This window comes from Archocentrus centrarchus, chromosome 10, assembly GCF_007364275.1.
Source record: "Archocentrus centrarchus isolate MPI-CPG fArcCen1 chromosome 10, fArcCen1, whole genome shotgun sequence".
NCBI classification, from domain to species: domain Eukaryota; kingdom Metazoa; phylum Chordata; class Actinopteri; order Cichliformes; family Cichlidae; genus Archocentrus; species Archocentrus centrarchus.
Window position 1 is genome coordinate 21,208,448 of NC_044355.1, and position 21,162 is coordinate 21,229,609.

At 42.8% G+C, this 21,162-nt stretch overlaps 1 protein-coding gene across 1 annotated transcript in view; it reads left to right on the forward strand.

Annotated features, from left to right (window-relative positions):
• The window catches only part of unc5a (unc-5 netrin receptor A), a 144,236-nt gene extending 128,438 nt beyond the window's left edge, over positions 1 to 15,798 (forward strand). The window contains exons 12-16 of the mRNA XM_030739111.1: positions 257 to 490; positions 10,942 to 11,091; positions 12,941 to 13,105; positions 13,231 to 13,409; positions 15,557 to 15,798. Of these exons, the coding sequence (XP_030594971.1) occupies positions 257 to 490; positions 10,942 to 11,091; positions 12,941 to 13,105; positions 13,231 to 13,409; positions 15,557 to 15,722 (894 nt within the window). The 3' untranslated portion in view covers positions 15,723 to 15,798. The remainder of the gene's footprint in view (positions 1 to 256; positions 491 to 10,941; positions 11,092 to 12,940; positions 13,106 to 13,230; positions 13,410 to 15,556) is intronic.
• The last annotated feature ends 5,364 nt before the right edge of the window (positions 15,799 to 21,162 follow it).

Sequence of the window (21,162 nt, forward strand, 5' to 3'; positions counted from 1 at the left end):
TCAAAGTAGACCCTTTTCCCCTGATCTAAACATTACCTTAAAGACCTTTACCTTTGATGTTACTGTCACACAGCAGTAACAATAGAGTTTGATGCCCTGCTACTGGGCCAGTCTGCTTTCCTAAAAGCCCTTTACAAACACACATACATACACCAGATATCCAGGCAAACACACTGCCCTTCCCTCCTACATAAATTGAGTACCTGACCTTCTCTCCACACGTTGTGTTTTCTCTCCGCTCCTTTCCCTCCTCCAGGATGTCCTGTTGATGGGAGAGGAGCTGGTGTCAGACCCTTATTACTGCCAGCTCGAGGCCGAGACGTGCCGGCTGTTCTCGGAGCAGCTGGGTACATTCGCCCTTGTGGGCGAGTCCCTGCACATGGGCGCAGCCAAGCGCCTGAGGCTGGTGCTCTTCTCGGACGCTTACTGCTCCACGCTGGAATACAACATCAGGGTGTACTGCATGGACGACACGCAGGACGTCTTCAAGGTAAAGTTGTGAAAATTATGGCGCCGGCTGTTATTGCGTGTGGCAGGCAGTTTGTGAGGCCTGAGATTGCAGCGACTGGGCGGTTTCGCATCAGCTGAGCGACAGGTAGACTATTATGTCTAACAGCTTTGTCTGTCACATTGAAAGGTTAGCAGAAATCGGCACAGACATGTAGGAGGTGGGCAGAGCCATGATAAATTGAACGATATTGCGGGACTGATTACGCCACGTACAATTCAGGAGTGTGCGATTTGTTCAGATGATGGCCCCTGATGGTCGCCCCCCACCAACCCTGAGTCAATTGAAACAATCCATCTGTGCAGGTTAAACATAGTGCATAATCTCTGTATGTGTTTGTTTGCTTGCTTTTGTGTTCTATTGGGGGGGGGGGGTCTATGCCAACAGAGACATTTCCCTCCTTTCAGCCAAGCAGTGGTTCTGCTTGGCTGCCATGGGCCAAGAAGTTTCCCATCACTTTGTTCAACAGCATATTTCACACCCCCCCCCCCCCCCCCCTTCCACATGGACAGAGTATAATCAAGCACTAATGCCTTCCTCCCTCCCCCGAGGACTGCCTCTGAGTAGCCTGTTAAGATTTCATTTGCATGGTTAATTAGTAAATTAAAAGGAGAGCCTGTCCCAATCTTTTCCCAGCAACCCCTGTGCGCTCTCTCTCGCTCTCTTTCTCTCCACGCCTCCTTTTTTTTTTTTCCTCCCTCTAAGCTGTTCCTCTTCTGACACCACCCACAGCCACAAGTGCCTCTTACCGCTAGAGCCCACTTTTGCCAGCTGTAATGGCTAACCTCCTCGTGCAGAAGCAGCCCCCCCCAAAAAAAAAAAGAACAAACTATGGACGGCTGTGGGACATCAACAAACGGAAGTCAATGGGAGCTTGCACTGAAATTAGCGCCCTCGCAGTCAGGGAGATGAAGATGAGAATTGTGCACAGGCTCTGGCTGTGAGGTGGGATTTGCAGAAATGTCTCCTGGCTTACATCTGTCCATTTCTGCCTGAGTTTTGCCCCTGCTGCTATTGCTTTACAGCAGGCATGCAGGACGTTTTTCTGACTAAAATTCTCATGTGCTGTGTTGGAGAAAAGGATGTCACACAGGAGCTAAAGACTGTTTTTCTTCAGATACATATCAACCCATATGTTTACTTGGCATCCGAGTAGCTCTAATGGTAGCGCGCTCTCTTTATTCAGATCATCCGCTGACCCAGTAGTGTGCGACTGTTGAAATGACCTTGTGTGTCTGAGTTGGATGCAGGAAGGCTGCTGGTGCACAAAAACTCTCTCTCTCTCTCTCTTCCTCTCCCTCTGGCTAGCTCTTGTTCTGCTATTCTCCCGCTCTCCTAGCCAAGAAAAGGACATCTGAGCTTGTTGACTCCAGCACTTGTGCTGCCATACTCTGCAGCTCCCTCGACGCCCTTGAGTGCATTAGCTCCCCGTCTCTCACACAACCTGGTGCTGTGGTAAGCCACGGCGTCTCCAGGGTTTTGTAGTTTTTAGTGAGTGATTTAAAACGTGGCCCACGCTGTTTAGTAATCTCGACTCCACACTGCTCTTGGTGCTATTATGGAGGGAGCAGTTCATTTAGCAAGTACATTAACTACTTTGAGTGGAGATTAAACTTCCCTGGAGAGGTTCAGACTAATCACTAATCACTATCTTTAAAATGCACCATTTATGATTAGACTTTCACTATGGCTGCCATTAGAGTTAATTGTAGTATGTAAGAGTGGTGGACTAGTGGTAGGTGGTGCAGTGGAGTGGCGGCACAGCAGTGCTTTTTAAAAAAAAATTTTTTATATGTCCGTGTATATGTACAGTACACCTTCAGCACATGTGACTTTTATGACTGCACTTGGAACGTGCTAATGCACTGCGCTGTCTTTCTCAGGCAGGACGATAACTTTCCATGCATTAAACAGGCCTTTCTATGAACGGGAGATAAAATGGATGTTCAGTGGCAAGAGGAAGTGTAGAGACCAGAAGGGATGCTGAGCTTTTCTGACTAGTCCCATCGCTGGCTGTCAGTCTGCTCTGACAAGCCTCCATCAGGGAGAATGACAGACACACACATGCACGCAAACACAAATGCATTCAGCTACACTTGTGCATGCTGTACCATTGAATCTCTTATCTCCCAATTACAGCAGATTAGAACCAATGTTATTGTCTTTGATCCTAAGTGTGCGGGGGCTCTGGGGAAACAGTGACATTTTCGTCTGATGCTTGCCGTATGTTAGCACGGCTCTGCTGGGACCAATTAAGTTAATATTTAATGTGTGTCCCACTCTTGATCGGCCCAGCCAAGGCTGGCACAGCAGCAGAGGCGACATAATCAGCGTTTGGTAGCGCCCTCGCTGTGCGCTCGCTTGTTCCAGCTAAACCTGTGGGAGAGCATCACTGAGGTTCTGCCACTCCACAACTGCAATGAAGCAAGCCTCCAGCTCAGAGCAGACATACACCTAACACCTTCATCTAATTAACTGCAAGGGTGTCTTTTCAGGACTGGAAAACGGTGCAGCTACTTTTTTTTTATATTTAGCTGTGATATTCTTCACAATCTGACAGCTTTTGATAGTCGGGATGTTTTCCACTGAGCATAATCCAAATTTGAATAGCGGAACATTAATGAAAAATCTCTGTGTTTATTGATAAGTAAATGTTCTTCCTTTACACCCACATCTCTGTGTTTGTGAGGCCAGTGTTTTTGTACAGTTTAAAAAAAAAAAACATTTAAAAATGATTTATAAACCACCCACTCCCTGTCAGATTTAATTTTTTTATTTTATTTATTTTTTGACAGAGGTTGAAGCAGTTTTTTTTTTCCCGCTGTATTAACTGGTAAACTTTAAAGGAAACCATAATAAATACTGATGCTGTAGTGTTTATCTGGACAGTGCGGGTCAGATTGAGCCACTATTTCAGACCATTCTGACCACTATTTGACAGATTTACATGAAATTTTATACAAGTAAGCATGGTGCACATTAATTGTACTGATTCCTGTGTAGCACAATAATCCGCTCACAATTTTAATTTGCCCAATACTTTAAACTAAATTCCCATTATCTTCAGCTGCTTTGACTTTAGTGCTAATTAGCAAATGGTAACCTGCTAAAATACCACAACTTAGCACTGCAAGTGAGCATTATTAGCATGCTGATAGTGAAACACTGTTCTAGAGACAGCTGTAGACCTTTGCAGATCTACAAAGTACTGCCTCGTGGAGCATATAGTAAATGTTTCTTGCTTAATGATTATTGTAGTGAGTTTACAGTGATATGTTTATAGTCATAAAATCCCCAATCCTGTCTTGGTACTGAAACAGTAAGGAAAAGATCACTTTGTCTGTATCCCAGTGTTTTATTTGGTTTAGATTTAGACTAATTCAGTTTTTGACAAGTACAATAGTACTTGTCAGTACTATTTTGCACTGTTTGACTCATAGCTATGATTTACATGTTTAAAAGGGCTGTTTATGTGCTCCCACTGACATGCTTGTCAGCTTCAGCTATTAAGTGTAAGTGTGTCAGCATGCTGATAGACGGTATAAAAAGAATGGCCGTAAGTATCGTGACGTCGCCCGTTGGTTTCTGAAGTCATGTTTTGAAGCCTCGAGGTGACCTGATGTGATGAGGAGGGACGGGTCTGACTGTGAAACCGCATGCTCATCACACCACAGATATCCTGCATTTTGAAATATATTAGACTTCTAGAGGACCGGAGGTCTTTTTGCAGCCACAGCTGTCGTCAGCTGGTGGCCTACAGACAGAACGTAGGTTTAAGGCTCTTCCTCGTTGGTTTCATAAGCTTCCAGAAGCTAATCATGCATTTTATACTGTCTGTGATGCAAGGACAAGGGTGGGCTGAAAAGTTCATAGGCTGACTAAGAAGGAGTTATCATTCAGTAATTAAATTTGGCATGCCTTAAATTCAACCTTTACTGATGCCAACTGCATGTTTTCTTTCCAGATAAACCCACATTGCATACAGAATTGAGGACTTGGAAAAGTAGTACTAGAGACGTTTTGTGAAAATTGATAAAATTTGGCACCATGGAGTTATCAAATATCCTGCAGAAAAAGGGGTTAGCCCCCAAAGGACATTCATGCTGACATGTTTGCTACATTAGAGGATGATACTCCAGCTTTATCAACTGTGCAAAAGTGCGCAGCTGAAGAAGTCCGTGGTTGCAATGGCTGCTGTGCGTGACTGTGGCTTGGAGCTGGTTGATCACCCTCCATATTCTCCTGATTTGGCACCATCTGACTATTTTCTGTTCCCCAACATGAAAAAACACTTGGCTGGGAAGCAGTATCGGTCTGATGACGAGGTCATCTCTGCTGCTGAAGAGATCCAGGTGCTGCAACACTGATGGAGGAAGCGTGTGGACCGCAGGGGAGACTATGTCGAAAAATAAAAACACATTTGGTGAAGTTCGACTGTTGCATCGTTGTCAGCCTATGAACTTTTCAGCCCACCCTCTTATGTTAGCATTTTGATGGTGGCATTTTTTGTTTTAAGGACTGCTGCTACAAAGTAGGGGAGAGTGGGTTAAGGTGAGCCACTTTTTACTTATATGGTCCTCAAGATAAGAGAAAATGAGGCAGAAGTACAATCAAGTATCAAACCTTACTTCGGGCTGTTTCCTGCCATTTTAACTCATCAGACTATGACAAAAAGTTCTAAAAATATGGCTTCTTTGTTCAAAAAAAGTGTTCCTGTGGCTAATTTTACCCCAGGTTAGGCGTAAGTTCACCATCTTGGGTTAAACTAACTGAGAAACTGGGACTGCACCAATAAGCTGAAATCAGTTGTGTTCAATATTCATTTTTATCTCTATATAAACTGTTATTGGTAAGAGCAGATGTTAAAGTCAGGCCCTAACTGTGGGCTTTTGGGAAAATGAATTGCCCACCCCTGATAACTGATTCTGATTTAAACCCATATGAAATGTAAAAAATAATTTACCTCTTTTCAAAAACTAATTTAATAATCTATTTTCCTTTTCCAAATAGTCATGCTTTTTTCCTCTTTAAAGCTAACTTAAAACAGCATAAAACCAGACAAATGAAGTCTTTGAACTGTTTGCATTAAGACCAAAATTATAACCTTCCCATAAACAGACTAAACAGAGAGTTAATTAAATTAAAAAGAAAAAAAGTTAAAATCAGTGATCAAATGAACTAATAGACATTTTGGTCTAAAGACTGAGTCTAAAACTAAATCAAAAATCACTGCCCATATCACTGCCTGGCAAAGGGGGGAAAAAAAAGGTCACCACCTGGATTTAAGCAAATAGGCAAGAGGCTTCCATTGGATTGAAGGTTCAAGCAACATGACAATGCCAGGATTTATTGGACTGAAATTGGGAAAGAGTGGTTCAGGGAGCATGAGACATCATTTTCATACACAGATTTGCCACCACAGAGTCCAGACTTTTAACCCCACTGAGAGTCTTTGAGCTGTACTGGAGAAAATAGTTTACGCAGCAGTCTGACTCACCCATCATCAATACAAGATCTTGGCCAAAAAAAAAAAAAAAATGCATCTCTTGAGTGCAGAAAAAACCTGTGACATTGCATGAGCTTCTGGAAATATGTGCTATCATCATCATCATTTTTTTTTTTTTTTTTGATTAGCAGGCCAGATTATGGTTATAATCTGGTACAAAGTTCTTATCGGAGAAGGTTTTAGTGCACTTGTACACTGTCCCTATTAAATAAACTCATGATAAACTAAACCAGTTGTGTAGTATTACACTGAAATACAAGTTTAGACTTCAGAGGCTTAACTTCAGTACCTCATGGTGGACTAAGTTGAACTGCTCCCTCGGGTTACTCCGTGGCATTTGGTTCACCTTTTCCCATAGCTGCTGTTCGGGCTGTTCAGGTTTTTATAGTTGGCAAATCACCAACACGCATCATAAATATTTTTAGACTTGGGGACGTTTGCTTTGATGTAGCGGCCATTACATCTGATTTTTACCTTGACGAGCCAAAAACAGTTTTTAAGTAATTTGGTGCTTGCCACAGTTGCCAAGATACAGGGGGTGGGTCAACTCCCCTATAGTGTCACTTAGGTATGCAGATTTTTGTCTAATTAATCGTTGTAGTAGTGACTTTAAGCAGCATTTTATAGCCATGAAATTCCAAATCTTAGGAATTAAATGGTGCGAAAAAAAAGCGAACTCCCTTTTGGTGGTTTATTTGAGACTGCAGATTTACTCCCTCATCAGTAACAACTTATGAGTCCAATACATTTAGCTTTTTGTCTCCCCATTGTAAAAATGTATGTTCCAGGATTAAATGGGTGTTTAATTGATGTCTTGCTGGTTAAATAGTGGCCCCTGGATTCTTTTTGTACAGCGTTTGACCTCAAGCAAGGATTCTTATTTGCTTTTAAAAGGGCTCGTAAACTGTTTATGTGCTCCCACTATGACGTTTCCTCGCTAGCTGCTGAGCGGCAAGCCGTGTTTGAGCAGAAACTTTTTTGCTTTTATGTAACAGAGACGAGAAAAGCAGCATGTACAGAGTGAAATACAGACTGTTGTTTTTTTTTTTTCCTGATCCCTCCATTATAAAAGTTACTGGCAACAAATTCTAGAAGAAAAACAGAAGAGCGTAGCCCAGTAATTGCTGGCATTAAGTTAAACAAGACAGTCAGCTTTATCACTGAGCCCAGCTGAAAAATTGTTTCCATATTATATTTCTGTGTTCCTGTGTGCTGTTTTCTCCCATCCTGCTTTGTGATTTATCAAGCAGAATGTGCATCTTTTCCCTTGCAAACACAGTCCCCATTTATAACTGAGCAGACAAGTCCCTTCTATTTGTAGTTATTAATCAGAGTTGACTGTAGCGGGCACGGCCACTGGAGCTCAGACCGATAGACTCTCAGTCAGAGAGGAAAAGCCTGTCACATCCTGCTGACAAATACACAGATTTATGGAGCCCACATAGCCAGGCCCCTCTCTATAAACAAATGCATTTGCCTGAAAAGAGCAGCTCTGAAAATGGATCTTCACTATGAATGCACATTTTTAAACATGACGACACCACGTCGCCGAGAGTGAGGGGGTGAGGACGAGTTTGAGGATATTACCGCCCGTGTGCATGTATAGCTCCATGTTTCAGATGGCATGTAGCTTGACTAATTAACTGATCAAAGGCTACTTATAATCTCCATTAGAGCTGGTTGTGTTAATCAGTTTGCTACACACAAAGCCAGCACAACACAAGGCCACAAGAAACAGCTTGGCCTTGCTGTGAGGGGAAAGTCTGCAGTTTTGTGCCAGTCCAGTTCGTAATATGTATGCCTCTGCTAATACTTTGATTTGTTTAGTTTGTGTTTCCACCCTACATCCAAGGCTGGCTGGGATTTTTTTTTTTGTTTTTTTGTTTTTTTTGCAGGAGAGAGTTTGGTGCATCCACTAACCTCTTTCTGTCATCACCAGCCCGGAGAGATTAGCTGTATGAGTGTCTCTTGTTTCCTGGTGGAGCCCAGCCCCAGTCCATTACAGTTCCAACTCTGGTCCATGCCGAGGGGATGAGGGGGTGGGTGAGGAGTGTGATGGGGTGGGGGACATGAGTGAGGGTAGAAAGGGGGGTTGAAGTCATAGAAAACTGTGGCCATGATTGCAGTAATCCTGTTATCTCTCTTGCTAAAGCTGGCCACTTGAGTGACCTGGAGACACAAATGTTAAGCTGCCTCTGTCTCTCTTCTCTCTTGCTCCTGCTCTTTTCACTCCTCCCTGCTCTATCTCACTCTCTTTAGCCAGCCTCATTGAATGTCAGGGGGTGGTCTTGGCTTTGCCTGACTCTGAATTCGCAGTCTTCACACACACCCCAGGCTATCCTGAATTCCGTCAGAACAAAAGGGGTTTTTCTCCTGCGGTACTTGAACTTCTCGCCTATCTCATGCATCTTAATGTTTCCATAGCTGTACAGGTTCAGGGTGCCTTAAGAGAAAACAGCTCTTTTTATTTTCACTGAACGGGGGACAAAGCTAAGTAGTGCGATGATGATTAATATGTGATTTGATAAACTAATTCCAAACCTTGCATTGTTTTCTCCCAGAAAGAGTAAATAATGTGGTCAAATTTAGCTTCTCATCTATTAGCTCACTCACACTGTCATTTGTTAACAGGATAATGGGGCGTAAAGAGGGCCATTATTCTCTCGGTCCAGAACATATGCTGAAATCCTGTACAAAAACACACTGCAGTACACTCTCTCACAGCCACTCAGACACACATAAACAACATGCAGGCCAGACAGTGTCATTTTGAAAGCAGGGACATGAGCGCACTTTAAAGAAGCAAATGGATCATCCCATGTTGTGTATTTTCCCTGGGACATGGTTCTCTTGTCAGGTAGCAAGAGAACCATGTCGCAGATTCTGTTTGATTGTAATCCTGGCGTGTCAGCCTTGAACCTGACATGCTGCTAGAAGGCCGAGTTAGTATTCATTCTGGTTGCTGGATTTGATAATAGGATAATTGGCATTCTGCACTCGTTCTGGTGCTAGCAGGGCTATAGATCCGTTCTATAGGTCAAAACCTGATCAAAGTCCAACACCCAATTTGCAATGCTAATCGCCGCCCAACAAATAATTGTGCTTAAGAACTGTTTAAATGAACCTCTCTGGAAGCCCACATAATGTGGCTTTTGTATCTGTAAGAGACATAATAGCAGAGGGCTTTTCTGTGGAGAATGCGCTGCCCTCTGTTATTAACTCATTAGACCTCAACGCTTTGATTCAGAGCCATTGCCTGACCTTCCTTCTCTGAGTAAGTGGACTGGGTAACATCACAAGACTCCTGTCTGGCAGAGCACTGAGAAGTATATATTCCAGCCAGCTGCATACATTCAGATCATTTCAGATTTGTTGTTGTTGTTGTCCTGTGGTACTTTCAATGGGGAAAAAAGTAAACCAATGCAAATGCGGGAATCAATCTAGATAATCGCAAGGGGCATAATAATCGTGTTAACAAGAAGATAAGCACAAAGCAAACATGGAAATTAACAATGCGCTGAGCAAACATTGAAATTCAATTGTTAGGCTGAACCAAAAAGTGCTCATTCGTCAAAGGGGAGAGCACATCAAATAATGCAGGTAGAGATTCCAAATGGATAATTAACAGCTTTCTTTCCATTATAATTGGAATCAGTCTAGCCTGTTCCTGGGAAAGAGGGCAGAAAATTGAATCAGTGTTGTGCAGATAGAAATTACCACCATTCTCCACCTTAATTGGATGTCTTTGCTGAAATCATACCATGAGCAGCCATGCTGGTATGCGGTGTTCAACATATGGCAACTATCTATACACACTTCTCCCTCCCAGAGCTGTTGTCTTTGAGGGACGACTTTGAGGCGCACACTGGCTGACTGTTTTCCTTCTGCTGCCATCTTGTTTCCCCTCCTCAGACAGATTAAAAGAACATATCTTGTTTCTGAGGTCTTTTCACACCACTAATTTCAGAGGTCTGTTTTCTCTGTTGTAATATGCTCCTACGATTGGAGTATGAGGCAGCACATGTGAATGGCCACCAAAGTACTGGATTTCTAAGGACATGTTCAGCACAAAGCATCCAGCTCAAAGCGAATTGATAAATCAGAGGGAAATGTGCCGGATATTATCATCCCATTCCAGATGGTCATTTGGATGGCAACAAATGGTCCACTGAGCAAGTCCCACAGAGATTAAAATATTAAGCATGCATTTACAAATCTCTACTGGCACAAAAACAAAAATGAAATTAAGGAGATTCGCCATGCGAGAACAATGAGCAGTTGACTAATGGCTCGTTCACTTACTTCATCACAGCCCAGGTAGCCAATAGGCTGGGATGGCTGCAGTTTGTGCATGCTAATGCAGATGCTGAAAGCCCAGCATATACAAACAGAGGCAGAGGATCAACCTTGTGATGACATTAAAGCTCAGCGGAGACAAGTCGGTCCAGTCCTTTGCGGCTGCATGCAGAGGCACTATCTTCTTTTCCTCAGATGTACTGTACCCCTGCCTCATGCTCATGCTGTGTGTGTGTGTGTGTGTGTGTGTGTGTGTGTGTGTGTGTGTGTGTGTGTGTGTGTGTGTGTGTGTGTGTGTGTGTGTGTGTGCACGTGTCTGTGTGTGTGTGTGTGTGTGTGTGAGCAAGCAGGCGTTTTTATGTGTCTCTCTGTTTGAGTTAAATATATTCTGTGTCCCCACCGCTGCCCATGTCTTTGTGTATTTTTTTGGACTTGTGCCTGCGTGTGTGCATTGACACATTCTCGTTCCAAACGGTACAGTTTTGTGTGCGTGAGCGATGCCCCAGACAAAGTGTAAACAGGAAACAGTTATGGATTGTTTTACACGTTTTCACTTACCTCTGCGAGTGTGTTGGTAAATGTAGTCCCCCGGAGCCCTGACACCTCTCCTTGCCTCTCTCTCTTTGATCAGGAGGTGATGCAGATGGAGCGGCAGCTCGGGGGTCGGCTGATCGACGAGCCTCACGTCCTGCTTTTCAAAGACAGCTACCACAACCTGCGCCTGTCCATCCATGACATGCCCCAGGCGCACTGGAGGAGCAAGCTGCTAGCCGGCTACCAGGTGTGTTGGGCTGCCCTGGGGGGCTGCAGGGGCAGGGAGTCACTCTAGATCAGAGCGGGAGCAAGGAGATTTAATACAAGTGCCTGGCTGAATCTGTCAAATTTGTGTATCAGCAGTAATAAGGCTTTCTAATATGTTTGTTTATAGGTTCAATTTAAAATCCATGCTGTTAGTTTAAATTAGCCATCCAGAAAAATTAAAAATGAACTGAGTGCGTGTTAACAAAAGTTAAAAAGTTACTGACTAGTCAAAAGCTATTCGGGAGCAACTTTTTATTGTTAATGAGGGTTCGTGGTCTCCTAATGTCTCTGGAAAGTTGTTTTCGTTTGAGTTGGTCCAGACTTTTTAATTAAGCATGTTTTGGTTTGGCTTCAGTTGATCACTTTAAAGATTCACACAAAGGAGGGTTTTTAAGTCTGTTACTGCAGGACTCCTCTGTCCAATACCCTTTTCTGTTCTTGGCACAGTTTGGAACTTAAAGTCATTTGTCAGAGTAGATGGAACCTTTTTTGGTGTGTGCACCCCTGTGCATAGAGTGCGCGGGTGCACATAGTGTATTACATGCACATAGAGGAGCTGAATTGTGTGCACTAACTCAGGGCTGCGAGCTGATTGATTATACTAGCTGTCGCTCTCTCAAAGGGAGCTCGTATGAAATATAGAGCAGTATGTAAATATCTCGAACTTTGCAACCTGAATTTTGGAACGGCTCCACCTTACTGCACTCCCCGCACCTGCACGTGGCCAGTTTCACTGCAGCCCAGCGTATGGAGACACAAGGGATGTTCCAAGAGGACTAGAAAATGTTCTGGCTGCAACTATTTGAGCATTGAGTACCGGGTCCCCAAAGAGAGCACACAGACTGTGCCAAGCAAGCAAGGCAGCAACAATGCACCCAGAACAGAGGCTTATTCCTCTGGACTGTGCCTGTTCATTTGGAAGTGTTATTCCCCTCTCAGCAGTGCAGTCAAAAAGGCCTTTAGTCTCCCTGGGGCCCATGAAGACTTCTGTGCATTTCGCTCAGCTGCTCCGTTGTCAGTCTGCCTGGGTAACAGTGCCCCCATTTGGTTAGCAGGATGTGCTGCAGCCCCACTTCTTTCAGACCAAGCTCCCGGTAGCCGTTAAACTCAGGGTAAAGCAAGGAGTTAGTGTGCCCCCCCCCCCTTTTTTTTTTTCTCCAGCATTACAACTGTGCTTCTCTTGGGTTATGCAAACAAGTCATGAATATGCAGCAAAAGGGGGAGAAATTGCAGTCCTGAATGCATTCTTCTAAACACTCCCTGGTAGCTGTTTGCTAGACAGAAGCTGAAGCTATACAGCAGCAATACTCAGATCTACTGAGTATGCTTATGCCTTTGCTACGTGATGTGCTTTAGATTCAAAGTAGTGGTGTGATATTTCAGCATTTACACTAACAGCATCATTTGTGCCTCTGCCTGAAAGTCAGTGCATACCTCCAGAGAAAAGCTGAAGCAGCTGAAAGAAAATAGATGAAAAGGGAAAAAATGTTTCCATTGCCAGTGTGACAGATTGTGTGTAATCTATTAAAATCCAAAGTTTGATTTCTTCTGTTATCAACGCAGTCGGGCTGACAGCTCTTAACTCCTATTAAAGATTCTATTTGTCAGTAACAGCACATTTATTCCCTTTAACTTAATTGAACGTTGTCATTCTGCTGCCTCAGATATACTTAGCCATAATGATGACAGCTTATGTCAGTGTAATTAATGATAATCTCAGTGTATTCTAGGCAGGCGGTCCTGTTATGGCGTGTTTCAGACATGTAGTTCTGCCTGTGCTGCTGCACCGCTGGTTGTGTGCGCTTCATTTTTTTTTCTTTTTCCTGCAGGAGATTCCGTTCTACCACATCTGGAATGGTTCCCAGCGGTACCTGCACTGCACGTTCACACTGGAGCGGCTCAGCCTCAGCACCTGCGAGCTCACCTGCCAGCTGTGTGTGTGGCAGGTGGAGGGGGAGGGACAGAGCTTTAGCCTCGACTTTAACATTGCCAAGGTAACGTTCGTTCTACTCACTTAGAAGCTGCAAGTGATTAGGCAGCAACGACTATTCATCATTTTGGTTATTCATAAAGGAGGAAATTTTTATGCTGAGCTTTGCTTTGTGGCTTTTCCCATCAGGACACTCGAGCGGTGGACTCCGAGTTTCTGTTAATGGACAGTAACGCCACGGCTCTGGCGGGGCCCAGCGCCTTTCAGATCCCGTACCTCATCAGGCAGAAGATCTGCAGCAGCCTGGATGCCCCCTGTCCCAACGGAGCCGACTGGAGAATGCTAGCACAAAGACTTAAACTCGAGAGGTAAAGATCAGCTTTACAATAATGCCTTATCGGATTCGCTGATCTGATTGTTGTCAGAGCGTGTCGGAGCCGGCAGCTCAGGTTTGAAAGCTCTGAAGAAATTCTGCAGAGCCTCGTTTGTCCAAACCTCTTGAGAAGTGAGGCTGCACAGCAGTAAATGTACAATATGTGGATACAGCTCACTTAAAATAATGATGATAAGATAATGATAATAAAGAGGTATACTAACATAGATGTTAACACAAAACAGTGACATTTCAGTAATCAAGCGCAATCAGTGTGAAGTGCATCACCTCAGTGGAGTGTTTTTCCTAAAGTTCAGGTAAACAAGGTAATGCCTTAGCAAGCTAATCCTCTTTTGACAGAGCTAGTATTATAGGATTAATGTGGACTTGATGGATACAGCTATCATTTCTGCAAGAAAACATGACCCCCTTCTTCCTTTCTCCCTCAGAAACAGGTAAGAAGCTTAAAGTCTGCAGCTAAACTTCCACCTGCTACATTCTGCTTAACAGTTGTAATTGGAAATGCAGCGAGCGACCTGCCCATCAGCAGTGGGAGGAGGGAAAAAAAAATTGGAATAGGTTTGGATTCGTGCCGACCACTTCGCTCTCGCAGTTACTGTACTCTATCACCAGAGCACCTGTAACAAGAGCGGAGCCGAGCATTGATCCCTTACCCTCCAATTTAATTTCTACCTCGTAATGAAATCAAATAGGTACACTTAATTTGTCCAATCAACTTTTATTTACCCCAATTAATCACAAATTGAATTGATGCACTACAGGTTTAATTAGCAATGTTTTGCTCAACATAATCAATTCTCATTTAGACCTAAGGAAGGAACAACTGCTCTGTTGTTTGATCTGTCCTTAACAACGTGTTTTCCTCAAAAGGCTGCAGCTCCTTGGCATTCTGTCACGCTGAATTTCTGTGTTTGTTTCTGCGCGTGTAAAGTGTTCAGACCGAGCGGAACGGGACCAATCAATAAAACTTAAAATGCCAAGAACCTTTTATTTGATCTTTCTCTCCCAAGACGGCGCAAACGGCTGCGTCTGAGCCATACAAGATAAGCCCATGTTTCACACAGTGTGGTGAATAAGCAGGGTTGACACGTTGGACGTCAAGCTCAGTCATCTTTTTTCTTTCTTCCAACTTAATAATGACACAGAGGTTCAGTCCCAGACAGTATTTTTTTTTTGACCAGCACTCCTCTTTGTTGTGTTCTCCTGATGCAGGGCCAGAGCTGCATGTTCTATAAAATCCAGCTGACTCAAAATAGCACGGTCACGATGTGTTCTCAGCGCTTGTGTCCTACCACCGCAGTCACATGTTTATAACCATCACATAATGCTTCACTAGGCAAACAGAAGATACGAGGAAGTCGGACTCTATCTGACCTTTCTCAAGGTGAAAAAGGCTCGGTGGCATTTCGGGTTTTTGTCTCCCCTTTCTCTCCCAAACGCCTACGTAGCACAATGATTCTTTGCACTTTACACCGTTCCCCTTTTTAATGTCATCTGGGTTCTACATAAGAGTTAAAGCCCTGGACATTTGGAAAACAGAGAAATGCCATTAAATCAAACAAGCATCTTCAGCTACCGCGGGGTCCCCTCAACATCAAATATCCAGCTGACTCGGGCCACTGCTTTGTTGTCATTGATTGGGTTTGATCGTAAAGGTTCCACTCCTAAAATAGAAAAGGTCACTTCCGACTTAACTGTGAAAGTCCATATAGGATTTACTATATGGGATTTGGGGCCCAATTTCAGCATCAAATAAAGAGGAATGAGGGTTATGGAGTTAAGCTTCAAATGAGAATTGCCGGAGATTCTGTACTTGATGGCAGTTTCAAGAGCCAGACTGTGTTCTTGTAGCTTTTATCATTTTTTTACTTAGTGCTCCAACACTAGATATCAGGATGTAGCAATATAACCTACAATAAAACCTGACATTGACAGAGTTACAAGGAGCGGCAGCACAATAAAATACCCGGTGAAAAGGTTTTCCTGACAGTCTTTATGCGCAGAGAAAATGAGAGACTCTTTTGACACTCTGTGATGTGTGCACATTGCTTGATTGAATAAAAAGAAATCTCGTTCTCTCACTCTAATTTTCTGTGCTCCCTTCTCTCTTCCACCCTGCAGACACATGAGTTTCTTTGCATCCAAAGCGAGCCCGACCTCTGTGATCCTGGACCTATGGGAGGCGCAACATTTCCACAGCGGCAACATCAACCAGCTGGCCACGGTCATGGCTGACATTGGCAAACAGGAAGCCATGATATTCCTGGTCTCTGATGGCGAGTGCTAACCTAGAAAAGAGGGACAGACTGGTGCAGAGGAAAAGTACAGAACACAATACATTCTGTGTCACACACATGCACACACACACACACACACACACACACACACATATACACACAGACAGACACACACACAAAAACAATAACTGCAGCGGGAATCGAAGAACAGAGCTGTCCCAACGTTCCTTTTCTTCACTTTAGAAGATAAGAAAGTGTTTATGTAGGATTGAGTCCCTGTTTCCTATCAAACGCAGTAAAAATCTTTAAATGACAGACCAAATGAGGGAAAAGGGTAGAGCTTGGGCGTGTGGGGAAACGTATTCACAAACTCAGTAGAGGAAAAAAACCTTTTATTTCCCATCAAAGACCGAAGTTAAATTAGCCCATATTCTCGTTCTACTGCAAAGGTAACATCAAATTAACTCTTAGAAATAGGCCACATACGTCTAACAAGGAGCAATATGCAAATGTAATGCTATTACTAATGGTCAATATTGCAAATTCAGTCGGTAATTTTTGAACTTGGATTCAAAAATTATGGGTTAAATATTCAATAAAAAGGAATGTGACAAAAGGGTGCAGGTCACTTCAGGTTAAAGAGAACCAGCAACATATGCAATTGGCAGGTTCGTTACAGGACATCATCTCAGAACATTAGCCCACTTTTTTTTTTTTTTTTTAAGCATCCCAGTGAGACTGTGCACGTCACATCATCTGTTTAACACACAGACGGCTTGTAGCACATCCTGGACTTGCTGGTTTAAAAACAGATTGTATGCCTGAGCCCCCAAAAACCCATCGCATCTAGTTTGTGCGTGCCTGCGTGCGTGTGTGTTGTAGTCCAGCCGGTATCACTACTGTGAATCTAACATCTTGACATCTTGATACAGTGAGATGCTTCGCAGCTTTTCCTGCTTTTAAATCGATATATGTGAGGTTTGGATTCTCTGGCCTTTTTTTTTTTTTTATTATTTTTTTAAAGGAGAAGTGAGTAATTTCTTCACTAAAGTCATATTTTAGAGGAAATTTCTATTTAAAGCCTTCTGATGTTGATCCATAAGGTTTCCACTTCTTATATTACCCCAATCGTTCATCGTGGCATTTTTCTGTTTTAAATTCCACGGCTAATGAAGGAGCCATAGGGCCGAGAGGCACACCGACCCCGCGCGCGCGCGTGTGTGTGAACGCCGAATGTCGTCAAAACTCATTTCTAAAATGAAATTTTCCTCTTGATTACATTGATTTTTGTAGTATAAAAACAGGGCCCTAAGGGTTATTATTCCATATGAATTATGTAGAGCACTTTGCCTCAGAAAATCTGACAACAAATTCTTCAAAATCATCACAAGATTACTCATGTTGAAAGGGTAATTGTGCAGCTTTGTTTGTATTATTCATAAAGCAATGTTGGTGGGAATTCTGTATTTGCTGTGTGGCAAACAGTATTTCCACATCAGAGAGGAGCCCATCTCTCAGATAAAGTAAAGAGCAGCTTTTTCATAATGTCACCCCTCTGCTCACAAAAGATGCTTTGAAAGGTTTTTCTTTTTTTTTTTTCTTTTTCTTTTTTTTTTTTGTTTTCTGTATCCTGCCAGCGACAATTATCCAGTAGATTCATGCGAGAAATCCATAAACTGCAACGGCTCTTTTGCATTTTTTTTGTATTTCACTAACAGTATTTTATTTTAATTTTTAAGTAATGAATCTGTCAAACAAATACAGAAATTTCTTGTTTGGCAATTTCCTTCGTCGAGGTGTGAGCAGTCTCAAACTAGCCATAGTTCTCTCTGTGTCTGCCTCAGGGTTGCATGTGAAGTTGTCTGTTCAAAGCTACACAGGAAGCCCCCCCCCCTTTCATTCAAACAGCGAGGACAGCCCGTCCTGCAGGCTCGAATGGTTTTTAACCTTTAAGATTAAATGATTGTCCGATTTTTTGGAATGTACGTTAGTTTCCTTGTAGCAGGCGGAAAGTTTGACTTTCTTTTCTTTTATATCGGCTCCCGCCACCTTCTTGTTTCCCATCCCGTTAAACGCATCCTCCCCTTAATGACCCCCATTACCAGGACGCCGTGAAAATGAAACCGTTTAATTTCGGATCAAACGGTGATTCCACCTTAAATGAATCTTTTCATGTTGAAACAGATCGTCACGCGTGATATGTAAATACTTTTCTATACCAGCCGTGTGCTGTCACTTTGCATACTGTATATCAGCAGAATTGTTAACCAAAGTTTTCTGAATATCATTTGAGGCCACCGCATCCTCATGTTGTGTCCATTAAGCCGCTGCTTCTTGCAGCAGAGTAGAGTAGCCGTCTCTTTTCCTTCCTTTTTCATCTCTTTCCTTTGCTTTTGTCTTGAAGGCATCTTAATGCTGTTTGTTTACGCAGTACTCTGTGTCATCTTATCACTTTGTAAACAAATGTAAATTATATTTTAATATGAAGCCAAAAAAGACACTTAACTGGCGCAGCATTTGTCAAGTCTAAACCGTGACGTGTTTGCCTATATACTGTTGTTTGGCGATCTAGCAGACTATTTGCAGTGTTAAGGGTTTAGAGACCGTTTCGCAGGAGAGTTTATCACTGTTTTTTTTCGTCCTCACTCTGCACACCTGATTATTTCTCTAACTGTAAGCATTTAAGAGCCAAGGTGGAAACTGTCGCTCGCGCTTAACGAGTCACTGCGCCGGGACGGCTAATTGGGACAACGAGGACATCCGTACGCGGACGCTGACGAGCCGGTGTCGACGCAGCATGTTTAGATGAGCCATGGCAGTTGTACAGTCAGACTGTGTGTGAAAACTTTATCACCCCTGTCATTGTCTCAGATATGTTGCCTAAGCACATTTCAGTAATGTAATTCACCAGCCGCCAGGATGTTGAGCATCTATCTTCACATCTAACTCATCCGACAAATCTTAACAATTCTCTTATTACTCAGTGTGCGTGCGTGCGTGCGTGCGTGCGTGCGTGCGTGCGTGTGCGTGTGTGTGTGACGAATACAGTTTGAGAGAAAACCTGGGCCTGATAATCCTGTGTAAGTATGTGTCAGTAACATACAAGCTTTGTTCAAGGGTTTATACTGTCAGTTCACCCCTGTGTTATGGGGGAAAATGTAACATCTCAGCACTGTACTTTTTGTGTCACTCATTACTATTCAGTGTCAGGGATGTATTTGAGTGTGCGTGTGTGCGTGCGTGCAAGAGCCTGTGTGCGTGCATACCTCCCTGTCGCTCTTACTAAACTGTTTTCTTTTTGAAGTAAGAACAATAGACTTCTGTACTTGTGAATGGTTTTTTTTCTCTTTAGTTCCTTGATTCAATGTTCCTTGCCTTTCTGCAAGTCAAAAATGCTGTATTTATTACATGCCACAGCGCTTATGCAATTGTATAATCCTCCTTTTGTTCATTTCTTTTTAACCTTTTGTGTTCCTTATCGTTAATGTAAATTGTTGTCAGAACTTTTGTGGCGATGGAAAAACTTCTGCTAAGGGAGGTTTTCTGTACTTTTTGGACAATGATATGAATTTGTGGGTAGAATTTTGGAAATTCGTTTCTAAGTGCTTTCAAGTATTTACTTGGCCTTATGTATATATATCTATCTATGACATTTCAGAAAGGTATGTATAGTAATTCAATCCGAAAATTGTTGTAAATAAATTATATATTGTTAAATCAAGGCCTGGATCTTTTACTTGAAAAGTTTTCACTGGATGTGTGGACTCAAAACTAGTTAGTTTGAAGAGTTTGACATTTTATGAAATGCATTGTTTCTCTTGCCAAGAAATGAAACGTTCAGTTTTGCTTTACATGTATGCATTAAATACAGAGCTACAGATGGGAGACAAACTAAAGGAAAAACCTGGATCAGTGAGCGGATCCAGTGCCTCTGTTGTGCTGTGGGGAAAATTTTGCCTGCATGGTTTGGATCATCTTGTCAATGTCAGTGTAAATCACTGCTGAGTCATCATTTTTACCTTATGATGAAACATTTCTATCCTGGTGGGAGCAGTCTCTTCCAGGATGACTACGCTCCCTTTCATGATGCACAAGGGCTTATTGAATGATATGAGTCATCGAGTATGACCGTCATAACGCAGCTGAACACCGTTTGGGAGGAGATTTTGGACTCTTCACCAACATCAAATTAGGAAATGAGAAAATACATTCACCAATTTATTAGGTACGCTTTATAGTACTGCCTTGGACCCTCTTTTGCTGCTTGAACGGCCTTAATGGTTCATAGCACAGATTCAACAAGGTGCTGGAAACATTCCTGAGAGATTTTGGTCCATATTGACATGATGGCATCACACAGCTGCTGCAGATGTGTCAGCTGTGATGTGAATGTCTCGTTACACTACATCCCAAAGGTGTTCTATCGGATTGAGATTTGAGTACAGTGAACCAGTTTTGAGATGATTTGAGCTTTGTGACATGTTATCCTGCCAGAAAGAAGAGGGGTACACTTTGGTCATAAAGGGACAGACCTTTATGGCACCAACAATCATGTCACATTCAAAGTCATTTAAATCACCTTTCTCCCCCATTCTGATGCTTGTTTTGAACTTGGTCACATTGACCATGTCTACATGCCTAAATTCATGGAGTTGCTGCCCTGTGATTGGCTGATATTTGTGTTACTGAGCAGGTGTACCTAATAAAGTGGCTCAGTGTATCTTTGGAAGAATTGTTACATTCCTTAAGTAGAGTTCCACAGATTTGGAGAACTAGTGCCAAGCCACAGTGATGATGATCTGGAAGCATGGGGCACACCACCTCACCAAGAACTGTATGTAGGATTTTCCTTTAATGTGTCAGTATTCTCTACATCATCCTCAGTGATTCTCAGATTTTTTTATGGCACGAACCTCTTTAAACTATCCCAGCTGTCACTGGAGGAAAGGCAGGGTCGCCAGTCTATCGCACACAGAGACAATTATTCACACTCACATTCACACTTAAGGTCAATTAAGTGGACTGTGGGAGGAAGCTGGAGTACCTGGAGAGAACCCACACAGACAACGCCACACATAAAGGTCCCAGTGGGGGGTTGCTGTGAGGGACAGTACTGATTTTCCTAAATCTTGACAAATACCCTCCATGTTATAATAATTAACACTAATAACAAATGAAATGAGCAAACTCATTCAAGAATTTAACAAACTAAACTGACAATTTGAAATCAATCAACAATTTAAAAAAAAAAAAACCCAAACATTTTTTTAGTGCCAATATGTCAGCCAACTATTTTCCCTACAAAAATGATTCAATTTATTTTCACTCTGGTAATCGACACCCAACCAGCACTGGCTCTGTGCCCTACAGTGTAAGAACCGCTGATCTGCTCACAGCCTTATCCTGCACTGCAGTTCAGCCAGAAAATCTGATTAAAATATTCAAACCAAAATGTCTGTGTAGATTTTTTGACCAAATTCATCATCGTTC